At 37.2% G+C, this 27,298-nt stretch overlaps 2 protein-coding genes across 4 annotated transcripts in view; both read left to right on the plus strand.

Annotated features, from left to right (window-relative positions):
- Positions 1 to 7,980, plus strand: part of LOC134840172 (ribose-phosphate pyrophosphokinase 1-like) — a 355,756-nt gene extending 347,776 nt beyond the window's left edge. For 2 of the 3 annotated variants that reach the window (XM_063855884.1, XM_063855885.1), the window contains exons 3-6: positions 1,553 to 1,835; positions 4,579 to 4,877; positions 6,088 to 6,247; positions 7,237 to 7,980. In XM_063855884.1, coding sequence (XP_063711954.1) covers positions 1,553 to 1,835; positions 4,579 to 4,877; positions 6,088 to 6,247; positions 7,237 to 7,329 — 835 coding nt within the window. In that variant the 3' untranslated portion in view covers positions 7,330 to 7,980. The remainder of the gene's footprint in view (positions 1 to 1,552; positions 1,836 to 4,578; positions 4,878 to 6,087; positions 6,248 to 7,236) is intronic. The other variant, XM_063855883.1, reaches the window with a different exon arrangement.
- Positions 7,981 to 14,012: 6,032 nt separating this feature from the next.
- LOC134840170 (WD repeat-containing protein 86-like) overlaps positions 14,013 to 27,298 on the plus strand; it is a 46,096-nt gene continuing 32,810 nt past the window's right edge. The window contains exons 1-3 of the mRNA XM_063855880.1: positions 14,013 to 14,325; positions 15,901 to 16,084; positions 21,356 to 21,548. Of these exons, the coding sequence (XP_063711950.1) occupies positions 14,302 to 14,325; positions 15,901 to 16,084; positions 21,356 to 21,548 (401 nt within the window). The 5' untranslated portion in view covers positions 14,013 to 14,301. The remainder of the gene's footprint in view (positions 14,326 to 15,900; positions 16,085 to 21,355; positions 21,549 to 27,298) is intronic.

The following is a 27,298-nucleotide window of genomic DNA, read 5'->3' on the forward strand; positions in this document are numbered from 1 at the left end:
GCAATTGAATAGAATATGTTTTGCCTCTAAAGTGCCCTGAGAATAGAAAAAATTGTACGTGAAAAAAATGTTTGTTTGTTGTCTTGAGCAGTGACTTTTTGAACCCATCCTTGGTACCTACCTATACACGTGTTAATTAAAGGAAATTCAATAAGTTTCAGTATCTGTGCGCAGTGGTCTAAATATGTTGTTTTGTCATGTCCTGATTAAAATATACCAGTCCCCGTATGTTATATGTCTAACAATCTGGTGTCCAAATGACGGCCCAGTCTTCGTTTGCTGACTCTATTATCACGATCAACAGTTCGAATGGTAGAAAGTTTATAACCAATCAGTATCCTTAAAAGTATCCAAACCTCTCAGTTGTTCGTATACCCGGCTCTGATTAGCTATTATAATTTTCTTTCATTCGCTCCATCTGCAATAAGAGACTCCATTTCCTTCCCTTCAAGTATAACCACGTTTTCCTCCATATCTAATGCGGAAACGCGGTTATTGAAGTGTACTATTACACTTATTACGATTTCAGGTTATAAATAACTCAATGCTTAAAATAAAAGCGCTATAAATTGATAAGAGTCGCTCCCAATGTGTGCTTGTCTATATTTAGCCCTGGTTATAAACACATGCCCGGTCAATAAAACTTCTGGATTAGTATAAACACCATTATTCATGGTGCCAGTTTTTGATTCGAACTTGGGTTGGAATTGGATTCTTTTGTATGTTAATTTTTCCGCAAACTAAATAACTGACTAAACTTGAGCTGTATGATTGTTTAACTTAAAAGGGAAAATTTGGTTCAAGTTCTACACCAGAAGAATAAGCAAACAAACGTACTTTTCCCAGAAGCAACAAGAGAGGTGCTATCATACATGTGATTTGAACTGAAACGACTGTTGAGCGTAGTTAAAGCTTATATTATTGTACAATGAAGTTGGGAGGCGTTTTCGAGATTGTTTTTGGATAAAATCGTAGAAATTAGTTTTCCCCAATGAACTGATAGTTATCCAATTACATTTCCGATATAATAAGATTCAATCAATTTTCGGTATGGAAAAACCGTGGGAGGCTAGAAAATCCTTCTAGAAACCTTCCAATTTTCAACGAACACTAGATTAAAAAGTAGATAGCATTTTCTTCGATATTGGTAACGCCCTCCCAGAAATTATAAACTATCAACTGTTCAAAATCAGTATTTACACTGAATTTTCAATTCCGCAACGCTACTCAAAATATTAAAAGATAATGTAACCACTTTCCAGCACTGAAGTTTTTCTGAGGATCACGCTTACGTTCCTTGTTATGTGCTGTGAATTGATGCTAGGTACTTGGGAATACATCTTGGTTCTCAGAAATGGGTTGTTTGCTGCCAAATTTTTCGATAGCCGTATTTGTAGTTTTTACATATAAGTTTTGCGGACTAAATGCAGGGTTTTAAAATTCGAGGTTAGAACCTGTGGAACTTGGAAAAATGCGAAAAGGTTCGAATATTTGGAGAAAGTTGGTAATTTTTTAGCGGATAGTCTTTTTTAATGAGTGTGTTTGTTGTTAGTGTGGAGATAGGAGAAAGTGTGAGGGGAGAGGATGTGTACATCATCCAGTCGGGATGTGGGGAGATCAACGACAACCTGATGGAGCTTCTGATCATGATTAACGCCTGCAAGATAGCCAGTGCACAGAGAGTGACGGCCGTGATCCCACTCTTCCCGTATGCCAGACAGGACAAGAAGGATAAAAGCAGGGCACCCATATCTGCCAAACTGGTGGCCAATATGCTCTCTGTGGCTGGAGCAGATCACATTATTACTCTGGACCTACATGCATCTCAAATACAGGTTAGACACCACGAGATGAAAAATCAAAAAAGCTGATTATTGGTTTTCATCGTATTACCGCCGTCTTTAAATCAGTAAAACATGAGCATTGGCTTTGTGTTATGTTATGCAGTGCTGAATTAAATAATCTGGACAAAACGATTAGAAGTTCACAATGCGTTTTTCTCAAATTGGGTTGAGTGGTTAGTTCGTGAAACTTATGTTCACTAGGTCGCCGTAGGTCTCAGGTTCGAATCCGGTACATAGCGGAATTTTTACTGATTCGAGGCTTATTTTTTTTTATTGCACGGGTAAAAGATGCTTGTTGTCGTGTTCTCGCTAGTGTTTGCGAAGCGCAGCTTCGCTTCTGTGTTTAAATTAGCACTGTAGTACGAAGCCGTAATTTCGGATGTAAAAATTTATTATTTAGGAACCGCTGATTTCGGATCAAAATTTACGTACGATGTTGCTCTATGCAGTTTGGTAATTGGATAAATTTGCATTCATTAACTGTCTCATTTAAGGCTAATGGATTTTTTGCTAAAGCGCCAATTCGTAGAATTTAGAAAAATTAAAATTCGTCGAACCGCAATGAACAGAATAAAAATTTCACTATTTGATCTAGTTTTCTCAAATTGGGTTGTTTTTATCAAAAAAGTTGTCAATCATAAATTTGATTGAAATTCAAAGCGCTCTAAGACCTTATTATGAAAATTCGAAAATTGATTTTTTTAGCCAGTATTTTTGCTTGCGTTATGACTGTTCCTACAGTCTTTTGGCAGTTTTTTATCATAAAGATCTCGATCTCTTGAGCCTCCCACTCTTATTTAAAAAAGCGATTCTTTGTTTCAAGGTTGCATTGTATTGACGCAAGCTAATTGGAATAAATAGTACTTTCGAAGACTGGAACTATAGATATCAATGAGTTTTAGTTCTTTGTGGCTTGTATTGTATAAGCATCACACGTCACCTGGGTTATTTAATATCACAGCTGTAGCAGTCATCGTAAAATTCACTGCTTGTTCCAGTTCGACTGAAAAAAAAACAGCAAGTCTTATAACTCTTTACTAATAAACCCGGTTTTGGTGTTGCTTCGGTTTCTTCAGTTGTGTTTCGGTTTCAACAAATTGGTATCGAGCAAAATATTTTTTTTTAACCAAAAAGCGGCTGTTTTTGGTACAACAGGCAAAAAAGTGAAAGAAAGCTTCGTACAAAAAAAACAGTTTGCAGAAACACGACGTTCTACTTTTTTTAGGTGTGCTCCGCTCTCTTGCCATTGGTTTCGACGTTTTGAATTTGCAATCCACCCTACAAAACCATTATTGTTTGGTTCCATCCTTTCAAGGCCAACAGACCCCTAGTGGTTTTATCCTTTGATTTATTTCTGATAAAATCTCAACTTTGGAGTGGGGTTTGTTGGGCTATTATTATTTCCTGTGAGTAATAGTTGGCTTAGATATAGAAAACAAGAGTTATTTGATTCAGTTCAGCTTTGGATTATATTCTCTGCGGTATCATAAATGTCATCATTGAACTGCTTTTGAAGTGTGGAACTATAGACCGAAATTCAATTTCAATTGGTACACTTTCAGGTCGTTGATTCTGTAAGGCTTCAGGCGTTTTTATCATAGATCAAACTAGACTCCATTTAAAGCCGGCTTTGGGCGAGTTTCAAGGTGAGGGCGTTGGCGGTGCCTCCAAATTCAACCTTGAAATAATAAAGCTTGGTATAAATAGTTTTGAAGTTCAATTCTTTTTCATGCCGAACAAACATCATCATGGTGTGCTAAATTTCTATTGAATTTCCAGCTATAAATTGATTTTTCGGGGTTTGACTTGTGATTTCTTTTAAAATTTACTTCCGTTCCTTTGTTGAAAGGCAAACTCCACTATTGAACAGCAAAAGTGTACAGGTCATGAAAAACGTGACCGACTTCTAGTACCGAAAGTGGAGTTAAGTTTTCAGATTTCCCATCGGAATAAAACATTTACCAATTGATCCAGTTTTCTTAAATTGGGCTTATTTTATCGACCAAGTCTCAATCATAAATAGATCTAGAAATTCAGAGAGCTTTAGGGCCGGAAATTTTTCACTTTAAAATTCAAAATTTGAAGTTTTTTAAGAGTCAATGAACGTAGTTCAGACTCTTATATAGGTCGCGATGGTTTCTTTTTTCGTTTTGTTTTCAGGAAAATTTGTTCAAGCTCAAAATTACTTTTTCGCGGTTCGACTTTTGGTTTCTTGTTAAGTTTGTTTGTTTTTGGAGCTCGTTCATAACTGATTTGAGGGACGAAGACGTCCTGTTCGAACAATAAACTCTAAAGTTTGTTCGGGATTTGTTTGGAGTACTGTGATACTGGGGACTGAGCCCAAAGTGGTTCTTCTTTCTTCTGCCCAATTACTGCATTTCAGTTCGTTCAGTTCTTGTTAAGTTCAGTTCGTTTCTCTTGTTGAAAAGAAGGCTCCTTTATCGAACAGCAAAAGTGTGAAGTCACGAAAATTGTGATCGACTTCTTGTTTCGAAAGTTTTCAGATATCCCAGCGGAATAGCAAATTTACCCATTAATCTAGTTTTCTCAAAGAAAGAGCTTAACGTATATGTATTCAAAAGTATTCAATATGTGTTCAAAAAGTATTGTATTATTTGTTTCTAAATAGTTATTTACTGTTTGTTTGCATTCATTGACTCTTGTTCAACGGTTTGTAGGCTATTTTTAAAAATTTGATGTTATATTTGAAATCATTGTGTGTATGTATATTTAGGGGTTCTTCGACATCCCTGTGGACAACCTGTACGCGGAGCCAGCGGTGATTCGATGGATCCAAGACCACGTTGATAATCACGAAGAAGCGGTGGTTGTTTCCCCTGATGCCGGAGGAGCCAAGCGGGTGACTGCAATCGCGGACAAGCTGAATATCAACTTTGCCCTCATTCACAAGGAGCGGAAGCGAGCAAATGAGGTGGCCTCTATGGTACTGGTTGGAGATGTTTCTGGGAGGACTGCGATTCTTGTTGATGACATGGCAGATACCTGTGGAACCATGTGTCAAGCTGCCACAAAGTCAGTGTTAAATTGTGGGAAAAAATATCCTAGTAGAAATGAATCCAAATTACACTTCATGAGTGAGTTTTGAATTTGAACCCAAAAATTTAAGAAAATGCGCTGAAAGCTGCATCGTATTGCCCCAAATGTTTCAACTTAGCATTTTGACTAGTTTCTATGTTAGCTCATCTTCTGAAAAATAAGTTTTTTACAAGTTCCAACAGGAAATCCAGGGGTTCCAAATTACATAAAAGTGTTCAAAGCCAAAAGCAAATAGCTTATTGCATTTAAAAGTCGCTGGTAAATACAGATTTTTTGTTATACATTTTGAATATGAGCATATGGTCAGGGGCGGATTTGGGGGGGGGGCGGACGCCCTCCCCTCAGGGATTCGATTACTTGCCGACCTAAAGGGTCCCCACATTGTACTATTTTGAGACCATTGTACCATTTTTGGTGACGGACCCTAAAAATTTTCTAAAGGCGCCAATATATTTTAATTTTGAGGGGGGAGCGCGCGTCGAAAAACGCGATTTTTTGGTCAACATTTTCCAAAAAGTTCCTAAAAACGCCTTTTTAGGCCTGGTTTTTTTTCAAAATTTTGCCTGCGCGCCGCGAAAATTTTGGCCAAAAAGGGGCTTTTTAGTGCTAACTAGTTAGATAATAATTGCAATTCGATTATTTTTTGAGAGCGTACATGTTTTGACGTTAGACTGAAAGGTGTGCACATGAATGCGCGCTCGGTCAATGTGCACTGAAAGGTGTGCACATGAATGCGCGCTCATTTAATGTGCACCAAAAAACGATTCGAAATTTTGAACATCCAAATTGAAAAGCTTTTTTTTCTAAATATAAACCAGTGAATGCAAAACTTGAGCATTAAACAAGAGCCGCGATTGCTCGCATTAAATTTTAGAATGTCTGTATTTTTTGTTGTTTGATGAGCCAACGAGAGTTAAATGAAGCCGTCAGCTTGAAAACTCCTGTGAAAGCTTTTTGCTTTTAATTGTTTAACGTTGATTTGACTTTTAATAATCGCTGATGCTAGCTAAATTGCAAACTGCACGCCCATGAAAAATCGACAGTAAAATTACGTCAAAAATAGAGCAAAAACGTATAACCAAAAATTTCAAAAAATAGTTTCTTTTGTTTCGAAAAATCTGTGTTTTTGCTCAGATAGATTGATCAGTTTGATTTGGATTGAATCTCACATGCTTTGATTGTTTAGGTTAAAAGAGGCAGGTGCCACCAAGATCTACGCCATGTTGACGCACGGCATCTTCTCTGGCAATGCACTTGAGAAGATAGGACAGTCGTGCATGGAGGCGGTAGTAGTCACCAACACCATCCCCCAAGACGAGCATAGGAGTACTTGTAGTAAAATTAAGGTCGGTTGCTGCGTTTTTTTCTCTTTCAGAGTAGTAGTCACAATTAATGTTCCTGGATTATTTGTAAGAGTAATGAACGTAGTGAGTAATCTTATAATAGGTCTTGGTGATTTTTTTTCAGGAATTTGTTCACGCTGTTTTGATTTTTAGCAGCTTGACTTTTAATTTATTTTATATTCAGTTCATTTCTTTAAACAGAGGTAAACTCTACTATCGAATAGCAAAAGTGTAAAGATTACGAAAAACGTGATCGACTTCTAATTTCGAAAATGGAAATTATATATCAGTTTTCCCAGCTAAATAAAAGTTTTACCTTCTGATCCAGTTTTTTTAATTTTGGCTAATTTTAACAAAAAAATGTTCATCATAAATTGTTCTACAAATTCAACGGGCTTTAAAGCCATCTATTTTTTCTTCGAATTTCAGAAGTCAGTTTTTTTCAGTTTCCTTGCGTTCATTACTCTTTTCCAACTGTCAGTTGGCTATGTTTAAGTCATTCATACGTGCGTTTTAAGTACCACCAGTATCATTTATTCAGACTTGGCAATAATCCATAGCTTTTTAGTTTTTATAAAAACCGGAAATCACAGGAAGTATCTTTTTTGCGTGTCCCAGGTAAAACTAAACGGATAGCTGCCAGTTCGTGAAAGAGGCTGAACGATTCCGTAGGGTGATTCTATCGCCAATAAATACTTTTAATATTGGTTAACTGTGGACGTGGTATAATTACTGACTTATTGCAGCTTAGGAGATTGTCTCAGATTACGCCTTCAGATTTTATTCAGTCGGATATTGTGCTCTCGTAATGAAATACGCAAAAAGGCTTAATTCACAATGAGGTTTGGTTGATCTAATAGAATTTTAATTCAGGGACAGAATGGTATATGTCTTTACAGAAACTAATACTGATGCAAGTTTATCTAAAAATTACCAAAACTTTTTTCTGTCAACTTCTATCTTTAACTTGTAACGTGAATTTATGTTTGTAGGTTATCGACATCTCAACTATTTTGGCAGAGGCAATCAGACGAACCCATAATGGAGAGTCAGTTTCCTACTTGTTCAATAACGTGCCCATGTAGAAAATGGTCTTGCCGAAATATCCAACTGCAAAGAAAAACCCAGTGGACAAAACTTAAAACTCAAATATTATTTCTGCCATCGTCTCTTTGTACTAACTGTCCCGATTCATCTAGAATACATGTCATACTGAACTGACCCAACCTTGGCCCAATTTGCAGTATCATATTTTGAAATGTAGTCTATCGACCCAAACTGGTCATTTTTGATTTTTTTGAATAGCTGGACTATTTTGTGATTTGGCAATGTTGCTAACTTATTTTCTTTTGAAAAAGCTTCATCGAATGGATTGAATTTAACAATCGCAAAAACTGTGTCTTTGAAATCATGCCCTGGCACATTATCAGCAAAATCCGCATTTCATGTAATTGAAAGCTAAACAGCAGACTAGTTTATAAAAGGTGTTTCTGATATAGGCAATGATGTAGCGAAGACTTTGATAGGTCGAGGTGATTTTTTTCAGGAAGGTCTTGTAGTTTAATGACGCTTAAATTTGTTTTACGCGGTTTGATTTGACATTTTCTGAATTGAATTCATTTCCTTTGTTCTAAGGAAGGTAAACTCAACTGCTGAAGTGTAAAGGTCACGCTCACGAAAACTTGATCCACTTCTAATTTCGAAGTTGATTTTAATTTTCAGATTACCCAGCGGAATTAAAACTGTAGCTATTGATTAAGTTTCCTCAAGTTGAGTTGAATTAATTTTAAAAAATCGTTCATGAAATTCAAAGCTCGTTAAGTTTAGATTATATATTATTAAATTGAATAGTTGTCATTTTTTCAAATTAAAAGCGGATTGTCAAAGGATTTTTACACAAGGGTGACCTTAGTGTATTATAAATAACCATTTTTTCTCTAACCTAAGTCGCAAATATTTTTGTCACTTTCGGGGCAACTGTACAGCCTTTTGACAGCATGTGCTTTGACATTCGATTAGTAATAAGTTAACACACTTGATGCATTTTTAATTGATCAAATGAACCGAAAAATTTGTTTCAAACAACAACAATAATCAAAATTCGATTTCAGAACTTTTCTAATTCAATATATCTCACAATTTTTAAAATGCATAATTTATGCATAATGTGGTTTTATGCTTTGCGATTTGTTACATGCAAAGTTAGTGTGGATGCCTGTTATTTATATTCCATACTAATACATGCAAAATACGTCTATATGTATTTGTTTCCACTTTTGCTGAATTGGAGTTTGATCCAGTTTTCTCAAATTGGGTCACTTTCATTTAACCCTAACCCTAGCCCTAAACTACGTGCCAACCATCAACTGTTCAATAAATTCAAACAGAGCTTTGAGGGCATCAAATTTTTTGTGAATATCGAAAGTTGAGATTTTCACAAAACCAATTCAGTAATTTTAAAGTCAAGTTTCAAATTAGTTATCACTTGAAAGAACGAAAAACTATCGAAAACAAAACAGTAAATGGCGCGCAAAAGTTTTAATAGATTTCAAATTGCCAAATTGCACTTTAATTTTCAACATTCCCGGCGAAATAAAATAACAAAATGAAGATCTAATTTATTCAAACTGATGAATTTTTCCGACTTTAAAAGATCTTCCTCAGGTTATCAAATCCTAGACTTTGTCGAATTTTCGCTAATTCGAGGCTTTTTTCTGTTTTTCATATTGCACTTTCTGGAGCTGCTTTTTGTACTTGTAGTTTTCTTTTATTCAATTTTATCTAGTTTCGTCTAGTCAATCTATTCTATTGCCAAGACTTTTTTATCAAGGGCGTTGACTCTTAAGCGAGGGCGTTGTGCGTTGACTCGTAAAGCGAGGACATTGACTCTTAAAGTAAAGCGAGGGCGTATAGCGACTCTTAAAGAGGGCTTCGGTTCACACCTCGATTCCTTGTCTATTTATGTTCAGTTTAATTTCCAGTACGAAATGGGGGGGGGGGCACATTACGCTCTCTCTTGAATAACAAAATAAAGGAGAAAACAAAGTAGATTGCAGCTTCAGAACTCGGTTTGAAATTTAAGCTGTCACAGCGTAATATTTAAATTTTTTTTCGGATCCAGTCGTGGAGGTAGTTGAACCAGAAAGTTGTAGGATCAGATTTTTAGGTTGCATTACTTGCATTGATGTCTTAAAATGGTTTAAACTTTAAGAAACCTGTTATTTAGATCATGCTAATTGTGAATTTTCCTGGAAAAAAGTTTTATTTATTCTTATATAACTACAGATATGCATTCATGCATATTTACATTAGCGTCGGCTTAATGTCCTATTACGAACCTTTTTTCTAATCTATCTCGCAAAGAACTGAAGTATTGGAAATTATAGCGAAAAGTTTACTGTAGTATTAGAAATTGCATAGCATCTGTTCTCGGCTTTATTTGTGGCTAGTTTTTAATCTTCTATTTACCATTAAGCTTCCGGGACTGAGTGGGTAGTGTGTGTGACTATCAATATCAAGGTCGCAGGCTCGAAACTCAATCGCTGCCAAATTTTGCTGATGCGAGGATTTTTTTATTGCTTTTTATGAAGCTGCGTTTTGTCGTGTTCTGGCTAGTGTTTGCGAAGCGAAGCTTCGCATCTGTGTAATACAATTGTGACTGCTTTTAGCTTTATATGCTTTTTCGGTTCAATTCAAAGTCATATGCTACAAGTTAGGTAAATTGCGCTCACCAAATACGAACGTGAAAATGGTGAGAAAAAAATTTACTTTCTAGCTTGAACTAAATTATTAGATTTCCCAGCGAAATAAAAACTTTACTGATCCAGTTATCTCAAATGAAATTAATACTATCAGAAAAGTGTCAATCATTTTTTCGAATTGAAATTTGAGTGATTTTAAAGCCATGTATTTCCTACTTGGAAACTCGAAATGTTTTCAGAAATATCTGCATTTTTAAGAGACGATGAACAATGGAACAATGTTCGGGTTCCTGTAGAGGGCGCAATGATTTTTTTGATTTTCTTTTCGGGAAAAGTCTTATAGTTTCATTGGGCTCAATATATAGTTTTTTGTTAGTACTTTCAGCTTTTTTACTTTGTTTAAAAGAAGGCAAATTCCTCTGCCAAACAGCATAAGTGTAAAAATTACGAAAAATGTTCTTGTTTAAAAAGTGAAAAATTTTCCTAATTTTTGATTTAACTGAATTTTTTAATGTAATAGTGCAAATAATGGAAATCTAAGAAAATTTTTTTCTATTTTTTTGCGAACAAAAAAGGTTTCAAAAACCTTCTCTACAATTAAAACTTTAAAATCCAAATGTTCTTATTTTTTATTCACAAGAGTAATCAAATGGAACTTTTCGACTGAAAGTATCTGCAAAACCATTTAATTCGTTTTTCTCTTCGCATATGATTCGGTAGTTAATCAAATAATTTTTCATGATTTTGAAGTGTAAACGAATAGATTGAACCTGGTTTGTTCTAAAAAACTGAAATTTTCAAAAAAAGGCTAAGCTCTCCGTCAACTACGTAACTTTTCCCCGAAAAAATGATTTCATTAGGACTTTTTATATTTCATTTTGCAGACGGAGCTGAAACGTACGAACAATTACGTGAAATTTTATTTTATTTCTTTAATTTTTGTAATCTTTTAGAAAATTTTTAATTTGTTAACAACGTTGTTCTTTATTAACAATAAAAGCAAAATTCGAGCCTTTTTCACTTTTTTCAAACAGTGTTGGAGAAAGTTCCTAGTAGAGTATGTTTTGCAATGAGGACACGTAATCAGGCACAATTTGTAATGTGTATAAATCGTCAGATCTGATTTTGAACCAGAAAACCCAACACGTATAAAAAAGCCTCGTCAAAGCAAACCGCCTTTTATTTTTTTACCCAAATTTAAATTGAGAAATGAGATCTTTCGACATTTTAAATTGAAAATTTTTCTAAAACTTTTTAACTGTTATGTTATTCATGTCAAAGCCATAAATCACCAAAAGTTATTTTCCAACTATCTTCTTGCTCGCTGGTATTGAAAAAAAAATAAGTTACCGTTTTTTGTTGTGTGTTAGAGTTTTGGTCTAATTTTTCTAATTTGAAACTATTTTTTACCCTATTTTTGTGTTGCTTTTATCATTTGATTTTATAATATGAGAAAAACTCATATCAGATTACCGAAGCATTATCAAAAATTCATGATTAACGACTGGGCGTTGAATGCGGTCAAAAGCTATTTTTGTGCCAATTAAAAAGTTTTGACTGTCAAGCTTTTGTCTGTTCCATTTTATCGGCTTAGATGCCTCATTACTGTTTTTACTTATGATTTAAAAAAATTTCGTTAAAATAGAAAAAAAAATTTTAATATTCTCATATGTAAAGGATGATGTAGGTAACTGAGCAACTTTGAAGCCATATGAGTATAAAAATAATAATAATTGCAAATGAAAAGTGCGGCGTCTTAAATACTAGGGCAGACTTGTCTTTTATTGCTCATTGTTTTTTTTTCGCTTGCTTATGTCAAAATAAGAAAAAAAAAAGCATAATTCATACCCGCAAAGACCGTTTTTGTCAGCCAAAATACATTTTGGTTGTCCACTTAGATCTCAATTTTACGCCACCCGTACCCAAGAGATTTTCTGTGCAATATCTGGAATTCTTTATTTCTCACATAAGTTGATTCTCAGATCTGAAATTCCTTATTTCAGATCTTGATAAGAACTTGAAATTTTCAGATATGAAATTTGGATGTGAACTAGAAATCTTCAGATCTGAAATAACCTTTAAAACAAAATTTCAGATCTGAAATTAGATCTGAGAAACTCTTTGCTGAATTATAATTTATGCATTTCGAGCAAACAACTGAGTTTTTGTTGTTTCTGCAATACGCAATTATGTTTAGTTTAATTAGCGGTAAAAAAACGAAAAAAACTTTTTCACGAGCAGTCTTTTTTAAACTAAATTTCTCGTTCAAATGTGTTGAAAAACTGTTTGAATACTTATCAAATTTTTGATTTTCACTCGCTACTTATGAGTTTCCAATGTTTCTCTCACATTTGAGGAAACATTTTTCAGCAGTCTCCCATTTGAGATGTTGCTGAGTACAGCAGAAGCTATCAAATACTAAAGTATCAAAAATAGCAAAAAAATGTGTCAAAATCATTGACTTTTCAGATCTGAAATAACCAAGAAAAGCTAAATTTTAGATTTGAAGTTAGATCTGAAATAGATTTTTTTTCAGATCTGAAATAAATAGGAAAAACAAAATTTTAGATTTGAAATTAGATCTAAAATAACCCATTCCTAAAGTACCCAAGCGTTATTTTAAAATTTCACTACCCATTTTAGATTTAAAATTTGGATCTGAAAAATCAAATTTCAGATCTGAATTAGAACATTTACTAGATACGGACAGTAACGCTTTTGTTATCACACAAGATAACTTTGATCAGCCAAAGTTGCATATTCATTTCACAAGGTATTATTTGTTTGCATCACTTGCATCCGTTCAATCAAAACTCAGTTGTTAGAAAACACAACTCGCATGATGAAAAGTTTATAGCTTAAGAGTTTCGGTTGGCGATAACCACATCTAAGTTTCGTATGAAGTTCCACCCTCAAAGGACTGTGAGTTGTGCCCAAAGTCTCTGAAATCTTATCTTTTAACGCTTCACATTTTTAGGCAACTGAAATACGGACATTTCACGTTTTTCCACTCGAAGTTCGATTTTTATAGAAATTTTTATCCAAATTTTTTCGTTAGAAAACAGCAGAATTTCTTCACATCCGCTTTATCTACGCCCGCTCTCCAGAGCATGGTATCTAAGAAAAAGCTTCGCAGAAAAATACACCAATTTTTGATTGACCGAATTTAGTTTTTAAAGGCACATTTAAAAACGCTCTGACTCAGTAATTTTAAATGCGTCACCTTCTCCAACTTTCCGCAGCTTGATCGACCGCCGCGACTCAAGTCGCAATTTGCACGACTCAAAACATGTGTGAGACATTTTGAAAAACCTGTGCGATTCAAAAACATCTGTGCGAAATTTTGGTCCTGCAATCTCTGTCGCGTGACCACATTGCTTTATTGGCGCGACTCAAGACGCGATTTTGCGCGATTCAAGTTGCGATTTTGAGCGAATCAAGTGGCAACTTTCCGCGACAGTCCTTGCGCGACTGTCGCGACTTTGCGCGACCAAAAAGTCGCCAAATGACTGCAAAGTTTTGGAAACGCAATATCATCCGCTGTTCGTTTTATTTATTTGTGAATTATGGCTAGTATTTTTAAACCAATCAGAGTTTATCAGGCAAAAAGTAACAAGTTTTTTTGAAATAATTTAACTCAAACAATTTTTAACACAAACGGGCCATGCTTGGACAGGCTTGATAGCCTTTCATAGATCCTTTGCGAATCGCAGAAACATCAATTATTAAATCTTTTTTCTACTATATATGCTAATCAAACTGGATTTCAGCCATAACATATGTTCTAAGCACAATGATTTTTCAGCCACAAATTCAGATTAAACATTATTGTTTTTTTTTCAGCCTTAAAGGCGCGTATATGTGGCTTGCTTCAGGTGAATCCGGCGTGTCCCTTTCCGCTATCCCTATTTGCACCACAATGAGTTTTAGTTTTCACTTGAAACAACACCTGCGCCTAATTTCTCATGATCTCAGCGTGCATTTTTCACTGGCAACCAAAAATCGGTCTATTAATTAATCATAGATGGAAAAATGAATTTTTTATTGCTTGGCCATCATTTTCAATCTCATCTTGCCCTTACATCTTATAGTATCTACAGGTTATTTCTCGTGGTAAGAAATGGAAATATCGGATAAATTTTTAATTGCACCAACTTTTATTCATTTGAGCGCAAACTACCAATTTAGCCAATACTCTTTTTTGCTTGCATTTCATTTCTTGTTGTTCCTCGGTTTACACGTCACAACTTAAATTTAAACGGCCACAGAATTTTTACCTGACCTCTACAAACTATACAAAACCATAACCAGAAGATATACTACCATTATAGAAGAAGAAGCTGACCATATCCTCAAATGGGGTCTGGTAGCAGCAGAAAGGTAAAAATCAAATAATCAATTTACTCGGGAGTGGATCTAAGATTTTTTCAAATGGGAATTTTCAAATGCTGTTCGATTTTCAAGTTTGAAAATGTTGTCTTTTTTTGGGCGGACCACAGATAGATAATTTACCAAGATCTGCGTTCTCAAAACGCTATAAAAACCTCATTTCGTCAAAAATTTGCGTGGCACGCGATTTTTTTTTTTACAGAACAAAGACTAAAAATTAACTTTCAGGACACTTTAGGGAAAGTTTTGAACGAAAAACGCGTTTTTTTGGTACATGCACCCTCATCAAGTTCAGCGTATAGTGGCGTCAAATGACCCTCTAGAAAAACTTCTGGGAGCGGCAGTGGAGGATGCAAATCGTCCTATACCCAAACCCCGCCCCTACCCCCCCCCCCATCACCTCCTAAATGCTTATTTATAAGGCTCGCGCATCATACTACCCCCATCACCCCCCTAAGATTGACTTTGTCGCATTCGCCCCATTTCTTTTACTAGACCAAGTGAACCAACCCCTCCCCTCCCCTCAAGTTGCTTAGGTGAGGAGAATGTTAATTTGGATCTAATATAGAAACTTCAATCCAGCTATAATGTAGCACTTTAGACGCAGCGCTCAGCAAAATAAACGCCGGGATGGAAGGTCTTAACTTGGTTTAATCGGAAGCGGAAAAAGAGGCAAAATAATTCTAAAAATACAGGGTGTTTCAAATAAACTGTTATTTTTGAAAACGCTATAACCTTTTTTGAGGAAAGATAAAAAGACATTTTTTTTCTGCCGATGAAAGAAAACTGACAGAAATTTTAAAACATGCAGAAATTGTTTATAAAAATCATTGGAAATGTCCGCCATTTTGCCCCACACAGACTTGTAATCTTCTCTTCAAGATTTTCAATTAACTCTCATCTTTCTGTTTCTGGGCCTTTATCGTACTGCTAGCATCTTCCAAAGTTTAAATGAGTTCCTGAACACTTTTTGGGCTAGCACGATGTAGAATTTTCCCCAAGTAACCCTACAGCCAAAAATCGAGAGGGTTAAGGTCCGACCTTTAAAATCCGGGTTAAGATACGGGCAGGGATAATTGGGATTTGATAAATTCCGAACAAGATATCTGGTGTTAGGGTAAAGCCCTGGATGTTCAGACTGCATTTTAAGGTCTATGGAGCAGTGATCGCCTAAAAAACTGATGAATTCTTCAAAAATTTATGAATTTTTCAAAAATGTTTCAGACTTTTTATCATATCCCATACGCATATATAAAAGACAAATTGATTGATTTAGCTCCTAGTCACATCACGTAGCAATTATGACAAATAACCTGCTTCAATCATTTTGGAATTATTTCTAAGGCGCATTAAATCGCCGCTTACACGTTGATAGCCCCCATAACTTTACGAAAAATGATGGCAGATGGAATATCTTTTTAAATTTGCACTAAGAACAACAATCTTTTCGATTGATATACAAAATGCCGCCAAAAATGGCTTGTTAAAAGAACGGGCTTGTAGAACGGACTTGTCTCTCAACTTACTCTCAATTTCAGTAGTTTTTACTTTTGTGTTTTATTCTAGGTGGATGTGAGTCCATACCTGATCCAGTGCTTCACAGATGCACACGAAGGGGGAGTAGCGTGTCTGGGTGTGAGCAGAGACAGCACCCTGGTGGCCACGGGGGGAGAGGACTTCCTGGCCAAAGTGTGGCACGTGGCCAAGCCAGACGCAGAGGCACTTAAGTGCATATGCAAGGGACACAAAGGTGTGTTAAGATTCAGAGTTAGAGCAAGTAGGACTAGGGGATAGAGGTTTGAGAGTTATCTGAGGTTTCAACTGAGGAGAGAGAAGAGATACTGATTGTTGAAGAATGAATTGAGATTGTGTTTATAAAATGACACGACAAACTGAGCATCAAATAGTACCAGTTAATTAATTACCAGTTAATTAATTAGTTTATCAAATACCAGCAGACCAGTTGACCTTGTCTGAGTGCATTGAGTTTTATACCAGTTAACCTTTAATTAGGTTTCTATTGCTCAAGTCTGACCTTGAGTTTGGTCTGGTATTTCACTAGTCTGGCATTGAGCTCGTCTGTCCTCAACACCCCCACTCAGGCTGAATTGGCTTTGTCCAATGTCAGGCTGCAACCCATCAGCGTTCGACGATGTTGATCCACCTTTGCCTTGCTCAGGGATTTCGTCAACAAGTCAGCCTCCATGTTTTCGGTTGGACAGTACTCGAGCGCAAATGTTCCATCCTCGACCCGCTCTCGGACAAAGTGATACTTGACATCAATGTGCTTTGTACGCTTCTGCATTACGGGATTTTTGCACATCTTGATGCAGCTCTGGTTGTCCTCGTTGATCACAGTTGGACCATCACACGTCATATCCATCTCATTGAGTAGGGATCGTAAGTAGAGGCCTTCCTGAACAGCCGCTGCCATTGCTTGATACTCAGCTTCGCTGGTAGATATTGCTGCAGTAGGTTGCTTCTTGGTACTCCAGCTGATTGCTGCTCCTGACCGCTGCACATGAAAACTGTAGCCTGTTGTTGACCTTCTGTCATCAACGTCACCAGCCCAGTCAGCATCTGCTGAACCATAAAGGTTGAACCCATCAGGATCTTTGATGTAGCACAGCTCCAGATCTTTGGTTCCTTTCAGGTATCGCAGTACTCTCTTAGCAGCCACCCAGTGTGTTCTCCCAGGATTCTCCAGAAACCGTGAAAGTTGAGTCACAGTAGCTAGGATGTCTGGCCTCGTTTGCTTGGCTATGTACAATAACGAGCCCACTATGCCTCTGTAGTCCTCACGCTGCATTGCCACTGCTTCTTCTGAGCCCGCTCCAGGGCAGTCCTTCTTCGTCAACTGAGTGCTGATATCAGCTGGTGTCCCTACTGGTTTGCAGTCAGCCAACCCAAAGCGCTCCAAGCAGTCTTCAATGTAGCGAGACTGATTCACAGTGACAGAACCAGGTGCCCGTTTGACCTGCATTTTCAAAAACCAGGCTAATGGACCGCGATCATCCATCTTGAATCGGTCAGTGAATCGGTCCCTCACCCTGTCAACTTCTGCTTGCAGTTTGCAGCCAATGATGATATCATCCACCCATACTAGAACATAGATCATAGCATCATCCATTCCCCTCATCGTGAACAAACAGAAGTCATTGGTGCTTCGAGTGAAACCAGTCTCCAGAAGAAACGTGCTCAGCGTCTGGTACCAGTCCCTTCCTGCCTGCTTCAGCCCATAGATACTGCGTTGTAGCAAACACACTTGGTTGTCCCCGCTGCTGAACCCCTCGGGCTGTTCCATATACACAGTTTCTGTTAACGGCGAGTTGAGGAAGGCTGACTTCACGTCCATCTGATGAAGTACAAGATCATCTTGCGCTCCCAAAGCCAGTAGTATTCTCTTTGTTTCTGGTTTACAGGTTGGCGCAAAGGTCTCATTGAAGTCCAGTCCTTCCACTTGCATAAAACCCTTCACCACGTATCTGGCTTTAAACCGCTCCACTTGTCCCATTGCATCTCTCTTCACAGCAAGCACCCAGCGTCCAGGAATGACCTTGCGAGAATTTGGTCTATCAACAAGTGTCCAGGTGCCCATTGCCTTCAGTGACTGCACCTCCAAAGCCATAGCTGCTAGCCACTGCTCCCTTTCTGGTCCAGATACTGCTTCCAAGTAGCTTCTTGGCTCTTGTGCTATCACTGAAGCATGAGTGTAAGCCAGTCCGTATCGGATGGGAGGGTTCCGCGTTCTAGTTGACCGCTGCTCTGGAATCTCTGTTGGCCTCTGCTCTGGAGGCTCTGTGGAAGGTGGTTCCAATTCTTCAGTCTCGACTGGGTCATCTTCCGTAACCCCCACTGAAGCTGCTGCTCCACTATCATTCGCTTTATTGGTAGACTCAGTGATGGCCTTCGTGCTAGTTTCCTCTACATCAATGCATCCCTCGATTGATAGACCCAGTGTTTGTGACTGCTCACTGTCTACCAGAAAGTCGTCTGGAATGATGTCTTCATTGAACGTCACGCTTCTTGCTCGTACCACTCGCTTTGTCTCCAGGTCCATCAGCAAGTAGGCTTTGCTCTCCTCGTCATAACCAATGAACTTGCTCTTCTTGCCTTTCGGATCCAGTTTCCGCCGGTTTCCTCTGTCCAGGTAGTACGCCAGGCATCCGAACACTCGCAGGTAGTTGACTTTCGATGGCTTCCCATAATGCATCTCCATTGATGAAATGCGATGCTCATTGCTGGATGTAGGACACAAGTTGCGAACCCTGACTGCCGTTGACATTGCTCGTACCCAGAACATCTTTGAGAGCTTTGCATCGGCCAGTAGACATCGAGTCATCTCAGTTATCACCCTGTTGTACCTCTCTGCCACGCTATTCTGTTGCGGAGTATTAGGTACTGTAAACTCCTGTTTCACCTGCATTTCTCTACAGAACATCCGAAAAGCATTCGACGAATACTCACCTCCGTTGTCAGTTCTCAAGCACTTCGGTGTTCCGTGCTCAGCTACAAAGTCTTTGAACTTCGAAAGAGTATCGCTCTTCTTAACCAGGTACTTGACCACTGCCAGACGGCTGAAGTCATCAATGAAGCTCACGGCATAGCGCGCTACATGCATGCTCGCAACTTCAAATGGTCCCTGGATGTCGCTGAAGACCCGCTGCCCCACTGCAGTTGCCCTGTTCTCTGTCTTCTTTGGCATTGCTACTTCGTGCATCTTCGAAGCTGTGCACACTTCGCAGAACCCTAGCTCGCCGACATCAACAACTGATATTAGATCATGCTTGTTGAGATGCCCCAGCCTTCGGTGCCACAGCATTGCACTACTTGTCTCCATCTTCGCTTTCGTAGCTAGAGTCATCGCGTTCCTCTTGAACTTGCACTCCAGGAAGAAAAGCTTGCCGCGCTGCTTCACTGGTAGCCGTCGATCATCCGGTGCCACAAGATGAGAAGAGTCTGATGTAAAGCTGAAACTAGACCCTCTAGCTATTGCTGAGCTCACACTCATCAGATTCACGTTGTAGCTCGGCACAAACAGCACATTGTGGAAAGTGTAGCTCCTCGTCACATCTTGACAGTCTCGTATGTCCACTTCCACCGAGCCTATGCCCTCAATCTTTGATATTGTACCGTTCGGATTCTCAACTGTTGTCCCCTCATCCCATTTCTCAAAGCTTGAGAAGACAGCCTTGTCGCGCACTACATGATCGGTGCATCCCGTATCCACAATGAGATCATCTCCCTTCATTGAGGTTGTTGCACAACAACTGAAGAACCCTGTCTTTGCCTGCTTGCAGTCCCTTGCAAAGTGTCCTTGTTGTCCACACTTGAAGCACCCTTGCTTCCTTGAAGTTGGACCACTTGCTTCATTCGAGCCACTGCCTCGAGCACCAGATTGACCACTGTCACTTCTGGATCTGCAATCTCTTGCCAAATGACCCTTCTGACCGCACACAAAACAGCCACCACCCGACGCTCCTTTCTTCTTCCTCACAGCTTGCATAGCTATGTGTCCATTCCCAGTCTTCTCTCCACATCGAGCTCGTCTCGAGTCATCATAGTTCCTCAACCTCGTTCTCAGCTCTGTAAAAGTCTTGGCCGGCTGGAAGCTCTCCTGCACCACGAAATGCTCAAAGCTGTCAGGCAGTCCGTTGATCACGAGCGCATTGAAGAGTGTGTCCGTAATTGCTTCCCCAGCTTCACTCAGCCGCGTCATCAGCTCTTGACTTCGAACGAAGTAGTCATCGAGATCCTCCTCTGATCCTAGGCGCAGCTTCGCAAGCTGGCCTACTAGACTGACCACTGTAGGCCTCTCCACACTGCAAAACTTCTCTTGCAGCAGTCTCCAGGCCTTCGTCCCATCGCCATAGCCATCCGCAGCCACGCAGTCGTTCTTGATGTACATCAGTGTGGTGTTGTTCAGGACCAGAGCTAGATGTGACCACACTGTGTTTCGGTTGTCTTTCCTCTGCTGGATCAGCACAGCTCGCTCCTGCATCTTGGTGTTGTACGCCGTCATCTGGTCAGCATTCGGATTCTCAGGTAGCGTAGGTTCAGCTTCTGGTAGATCGTCATTGCCCATCACAGTCCTGAACAGGCCTTTGGTATGCATCAGTGCCACAAACTTCGTCGACCAAGCTGGAAAATCTTCAGACTTTCCACTGAATCCAGCCAGTTTCAAGTCCATCTCTGCTTTGCTAAAGGCTAGATAAAAGCTAAAAAAAACTCTGACAGAAATCAAATAATTATTAAATCAAAAAGTTTAGAAATCTGGGCCCATAACCTGTTAAGATTCAGAGTTAGAGCAAGTAGGACTAGGGGATAGAGGTTTGAGAGTTATCTGAGGTTTCAACTGAGGAGAGAGAAGAGATACTGATTGTTGAAGAATGAATTGAGATTGTGTTTATAAAATGACACGACAAACTGAGCATCAAATAGTACCAGTTAATTAATTACCAGTTAATTAATTAGTTTATCAAATACCAGCAGACCAGTTGACCTTGTCTGAGTGCATTGAGTTTTATACCAGTTGACCTTTAATTAGGTTTCTATTGCTCAAGTCTGACCTTGAGTTTGGTCTGGTATTTCACTAGTCTGGCATTGAGCTCGTCTGTCCTCAACAAGGTGTGCTATGTGGCATCAAGGGATTAAGATTCTTTGTGGGATGGGTAAAGTAAATCCAAGAAGCCAATGAATCAACTGGCGTAGCAACAATCAGCCAGCCGTAAAACGAATAATTCCAAACCTGCTTCGCTGGGAGTTGAGATTTATTTGGATCAAAGATCAATATCCACCCAGGGAATTGGTACTCAATCAACGCCCACTCCTTTTTAAGAAATCGGGCTAAAATCAAATTTGTAATAACACACTTTTGGGAATATTTTTGATGATTCGTTACCCTATTGGAAGAAAACGGTTGTTATTAGTTTTAACAGACACCATGTGGTGAGGGGATAAATGTGGGGAAAAATACTAATTTTTGCGCATATTTTTGTAGCATCGCTAATTTTGACTTAAGGTTACATCCTTTCTCTTCGGATATTCGACGAGTTCCTGGTGACTGCATCTGATGACAAAACACTGCGCAAATGGGACATCGAGAATGACGGAGAATTCATTCTAGAATATTCCGGACACAAGGCCGCCGTGAACAACTTCATCCTCACCGACGACTACTTGCTCTCTTCTTCTTACGATAAGACCATAAGATGGTAAGTGGTTGGCGTGTAAATTGTTCAAGTAATACAGTACATTTTTGAAAAACTCGTCTGCTCAAGGTCACGGGTTTTTTGGGGGATCCTCAGGAATTCGACCCCTGACAACCCAAAGGGTCCCCTTTTCGGTACTATTTTACAACATAATTTTTAGCTGAACGGCCCTAAATTTTTTCAAAAGGTGTCTCCAGCGCTAATGTATACTAATTTGAGTCGGAGCCAAAAAACGCAATCTTTTGGTCAAAATCTTCTACAAGATGCCTAAAAGCGTCGTTTTTGGCCTTTCTGGAACCTGATCTAAACTACATTTTATGATTGGATAATTTAGATATTTTACCAATGTAAAGTATTTAATATTAACCAATCATGATCCATCTAACTAACAACCCACTTATTTGTAAGTGCTGAAGTTACTTGTAATTTCAGCACCAGAGAGATTTGAATTTAACTTAGAAATTAGTTGGACTCTCCCGAGCACTTCAGCAGCCGCAATAAACCAGTATACCCTAGATCTATTGAGCCTAGCAGAGACTAGTTAAACAACCTGAGACTAGATAGTATAAGAGTAAGATTAGGATCGGTATTAGACTAAGAAGTTGCACGAATCTATCCGGCCGAAAATAAGATAGCGTGACGAGCAGACGGTGTACCCTATCCGAAATTACTCTATGAGTTAACCAACTCGGTCCTAACTCATCTGGTGCGACCATAAGTCTCGAACAAGACCTTAATAGCTTAGAATTAACCAAAATAGATTAGAAATTAGACAAAAACATTTAAAAAATGTTATACGACAATAATTTAATCGAAATGTCTCTACGACTCAATAGATCAGAGCCAATATTCCGAACCATAACAGAACTACCCGGAATTGGAAGAAGACCTCGAACCAGAGACGACATACGACAAAGTAGAAACTTGCCATATAGCTATATGATAGTTAGGCAAAAACCAGAACAAACTTTTATATTTAGAATACTACTGGCAATGAATTTAGATTTTCATTTGCAAACATAAAACCTTGAAGTTAATCTTCAAAATCATTTCAGGCGCTAAACAAAATTATTAATATACAATAACGATTGATAAAAAGATCTAAGATCGTTTTCCTAAAACTCTGCAGTAATATACAAAACATGTTTGAAAAATATTTATTGAAAAATAAAAAATAAAAATTAGTAGCATGACAATAAATGGTTAGTAATCATAAATCATCCTGTTGTTCCAGCTCCATCATCTAAAACATAACAGCAATCATAAACCCACTAATATCATCAAAACACTAAATCTTTCCTTTACACACATTTAAAACATTTTAAACTTAAATTCACTTAATTTTAAAACCAGATCATCAAGGCTTATCCTTGGATCTTAAATCATTTTCTACTTAATTAAATTTCAAATTTGATCACCAAGGCTTATCCTTGGATCAAACAGAACAACTTTGTTCTCCCCCATCCACTTAATTAGTGTCTAACGACCTCAAACGTCGATTCACTACCCAACCCTTTCTAAAGACCTAAGACTAATAGAAATTTTTAAACAAAAACTAATCATTCAAATTAGGATAAACAGTGAAGAACTTCGGTTATTCATCCTTCACTTGACCCCCCCTCTTACCAGACCCAGGATAAATCTTAGACTTAGTAAGTTTAAAATAGTATCTAACGAACTACTCGCGTTCTAATTATACCTGAACCCTGTGGATCGATTTACTATTCTCCAACCCTTGAACACAATCACTACTCCTAAGTAAGATTAAGTAAGTTAACACCTTAACTTATACTAGCCACGAGAAAGTAAAAAATCCTTCTTCGGAATCGATATACTTTTCTCTCCAACCCTGAACAAACAGACCCAGGTTAAGCTAACCAAAAAATCGTAAGAACTAACAGTTTAAGAAAATAGAAACCATTTAACAACTTTTTGCATCCGTCATCCTAAACCTTATGTCATTTAAAAACCTAGGAAATAAACAAACAATCGTTTTACACAATTGTGAAATAGATAACAAAAAATACGACCTTGTAATCACACCTCATACACAAACAGTTGGATACATTCGAACAAAACGACAAACACTAAAAAGAAAAATAATAACGAAACAAAGACAAATAACACGAAAAAGATTTTCAAAAAATCGAAACGCATTTTCAGAATCAGAAACCAACAGTTTAGACGAACTTTACAAACTAAAAGAATCAATAGATAAAAATTGCCCACTTCACGATCAATTATATTTTTCTGACTCAGAAACAACTTCAAATTCATCAAAAAGAGGAAAAAGAAGAATAAAAAAGCAGTATAAACACAAACCAGTACATTTATACAATTGGAATCAACCAATTCGACACATTAATAATTACATATTAACAGTCATCGAACGAAAAAATGAGCTCAACGCACACCCCAGGTGAAGAAAGTCCAGATAATGATGAAATCTTTCCCTTTATAGTAGATGCAACCACTGATAGAGGACAGCATATATTTTGCAAAAATTTACTATTAAATTTATTTGAACCCGGAATCAGTCCATGTAAAACAGAGTTCCCAGATGTAAAAATCAAAAGACAAATCATAGATCACTACTTAAAAGATATATGCAACATAACACAACAGTATGGAATCTACTCCATAGAATTCACCTCACCAAACCATAATCATAGAAAATATACAATCCAAACAGACGATCTTGATTTAGAATTTTCAAAAGTTTTTTCAGAATATATAAAAAGCATCCAATATCATAACTCACAAAGAGCAAACTCCATATTCACCAATGAAGTTTTCGCAATAATATATAGTTATATTTCGATATTAGAAAACGAAATCCCAATAACAAATGTCTCACCGACAGAAACATCTAAACATTTAAGAGTACGACATGAAATCACACTACTCTCTAGTTATTTAAACATCATTAAAGAAAATTTCACGAAAGACGACGTTTCACAACATACAAAACACGATCTACAAAAAATTTTGGCATGGTTCATAATAGATTAGTTCACACACAATATTGATTTAATTGCACAAGCAAGAAAAAATTTTAGACCCCAAAACTCGAACGATGATACCGCTATCACAGAACAATCAGATTATGTTTGGGACCCCGAATGGTCTCATCCCGCATTTATAAGCTTCCCACAATCAATCTCAAGTCAAGCAATAAGTACGATATCTTACATAAGAGATTATGTAAAAGTAATACCATTAACCATTGATGCAACACCATTAAACTATAATACATTTTTGCCCGATACACAAAATAATAGTTTAAACTCTACAGTCATACACAATGAAAACCTCAATGGAACTAGGAATCTTACTCAACAAGATATCCAGACACCATCACACTTCATAAATGAAGAAATCGTACACACAACAACTACACAACAAAGTATTTCACCAATACGTCCAAATTTAACAACACCAAGAAATACAAACCCTTCACAAACACAGGTAACCTTACAATCAACCGTTAAACCTTCGGTTGCTCCTAAATATTCACATATGGATTACCAAACATACAGACCCATGACAATACCATCAAAAACACACAAAATATTCACTAGAAACAACTTTGCAGACCATAATTATAATTATACACATCCATCAAAAACATATAACCAACCACAAAGAAATTTTAACCAATATACAAGATCTCGAAATTGGGATAACCCAATGACCCAACCTAATTCAATAAATTTCCAAACAAATCCTCCACAGGATCACAGTGAAAATTACCCATTTTTTCAACAAAATAAAAATAAAAAACAGACATCTTATCAAATGGATTATTTATCCTCAGATGATGATTTCTTACAACCAGATATATTTGCACCAAATACTCAAGAATATCGTAGACAAGGAATACAGAGAACACGTACAAATCATAGAAATTTTTCTCCACAACCAATAGATGCACAACATCAACAACCAATTCAACAACAAAATCTAATTAATACACAATCTTTTCAACCAATTCAACAACAAAATCCAATGACTGCACACTCGTATCAAGCATCACAAATGCAAAATGAAATACCACTCCCATATTATCTCCAACAACATGAAATAACAAGAAACCAACTTTCAAATTTTTCTCAAATGCCAAATGCAGCAGAATCATTACAAATGACAATGAATCCATACCTTATGGGTGGATCATCAATAACATCAAACAAACCTTTAATGGTTTTCACAGGAACAGACCCTGAATACTCTGTAGAAGATTATTTAAATGCAGTAACAGCAAACCTGATTTTAAATATTGGACCTGAACCAATTAATACGCCACTACATCAAAATTGGATACATCGACGCACAGCGTTAATACAAACAACCTTAGATGGCGCAGCCCAAAAATGGTTTTCAGTACTACCTCTAGAAATAAAATCAAACTGGAAAAGGTTTACACAGGAATTTTCAAAAATGTTTGACTCCGAAAGAAACAAACAACAACAAAGAGTTTTATGTAATGAAATTCGCAGATTACCAAACGAAACCATCAAGCAAATAGCAGTACGAATCGAAACACTAGTTCGAAAAGCATATTCACTAAATACGCACGACTATTAAAACACAAAGATGACAGAAATCTTAATGATGACCTTAACACCACAATTAAGGAAAATAGCAATAAAAAAGAGAGCATCCCATCCTTCTTCAATTCGAGAACCCGATTTAGATTTTCGAAAACTAGTAGACAAATTAGAACAAGCAGAAATCACGATGAAACTAGAAGAAACGGAAAATCTGAAATTACAATACGTTAACAGAATTGAAACGACTCCCACTAATATTAATAATATACAGGAATCAGAGACAGACCTCGTTGAAAAAATCACTGAAATACTCAATATTTACGAAAAGAACCCAAACTTTAAAGGCAAACCATCTTTCAAAAAATGGTGTAATTATTGCCGACGATACGGACATAGTATTTCCGAATGTAGACAAAAACAGCAAGACAATCAAAATAAACCTCAAAAATATAAAGAACCAAATAAATCATTCTATCAATACATGAAAAAAGATCAAAATCTACCGAACAAAACAGTCTACAGCAACAACAGTTCAGGAAAACCACTCCCGAACAATACAAATTATACAAGAAATCAATCACCATATAACTCAAGTTATAGAGGAAGATCACCAGAACGAAGAAACACGAATAATTCATCACAAAATCAATACAATAGACCAAATAGTCGAAATAACTACTCCAGATCAAATTCAAATACACAACGATATGTTTCTAGATCTAATTCCCAATCAAGAAATAACTACTATCCAAACAACCAATCACGAAATTCATCATACAATAGGAATAGAAACTACTCCTATAATCGAAATAGAAGTTATTCAAACAACCGAAACCAGAATTACCCGAACAATCAATCAAGGAATAACTCATATAATAGATCGAACTATAACAGACCAAACAATAATTACCAAAACAGATCGCGAAATAATTCACAAAATCGACACTCAAGTTATAATAATCGTTATAGAAATTATTCCCAATCACCACACCGGAATAATAATAACTATAATAATTCTAATAATCGCCACAGAAGTAGTACACCTAAACATCAAAGACAAATCAATCAAGTACAATCTAATCCAGAAACAACATCAGACCCTCCAGGTATTGATGACACAGTAACTGATACGTTACAACTCAATCAAATAAACTGTACATCATCAGATTCAGAAAGTGATACTGAAAACACTCTTTCTAT

The sequence above is a fragment of the Symsagittifera roscoffensis genome, chromosome 2 (assembly GCF_963678635.1).
Source record: "Symsagittifera roscoffensis chromosome 2, txSymRosc1.1, whole genome shotgun sequence".
Classification (NCBI taxonomy): domain Eukaryota; kingdom Metazoa; phylum Xenacoelomorpha; order Acoela; family Convolutidae; genus Symsagittifera; species Symsagittifera roscoffensis.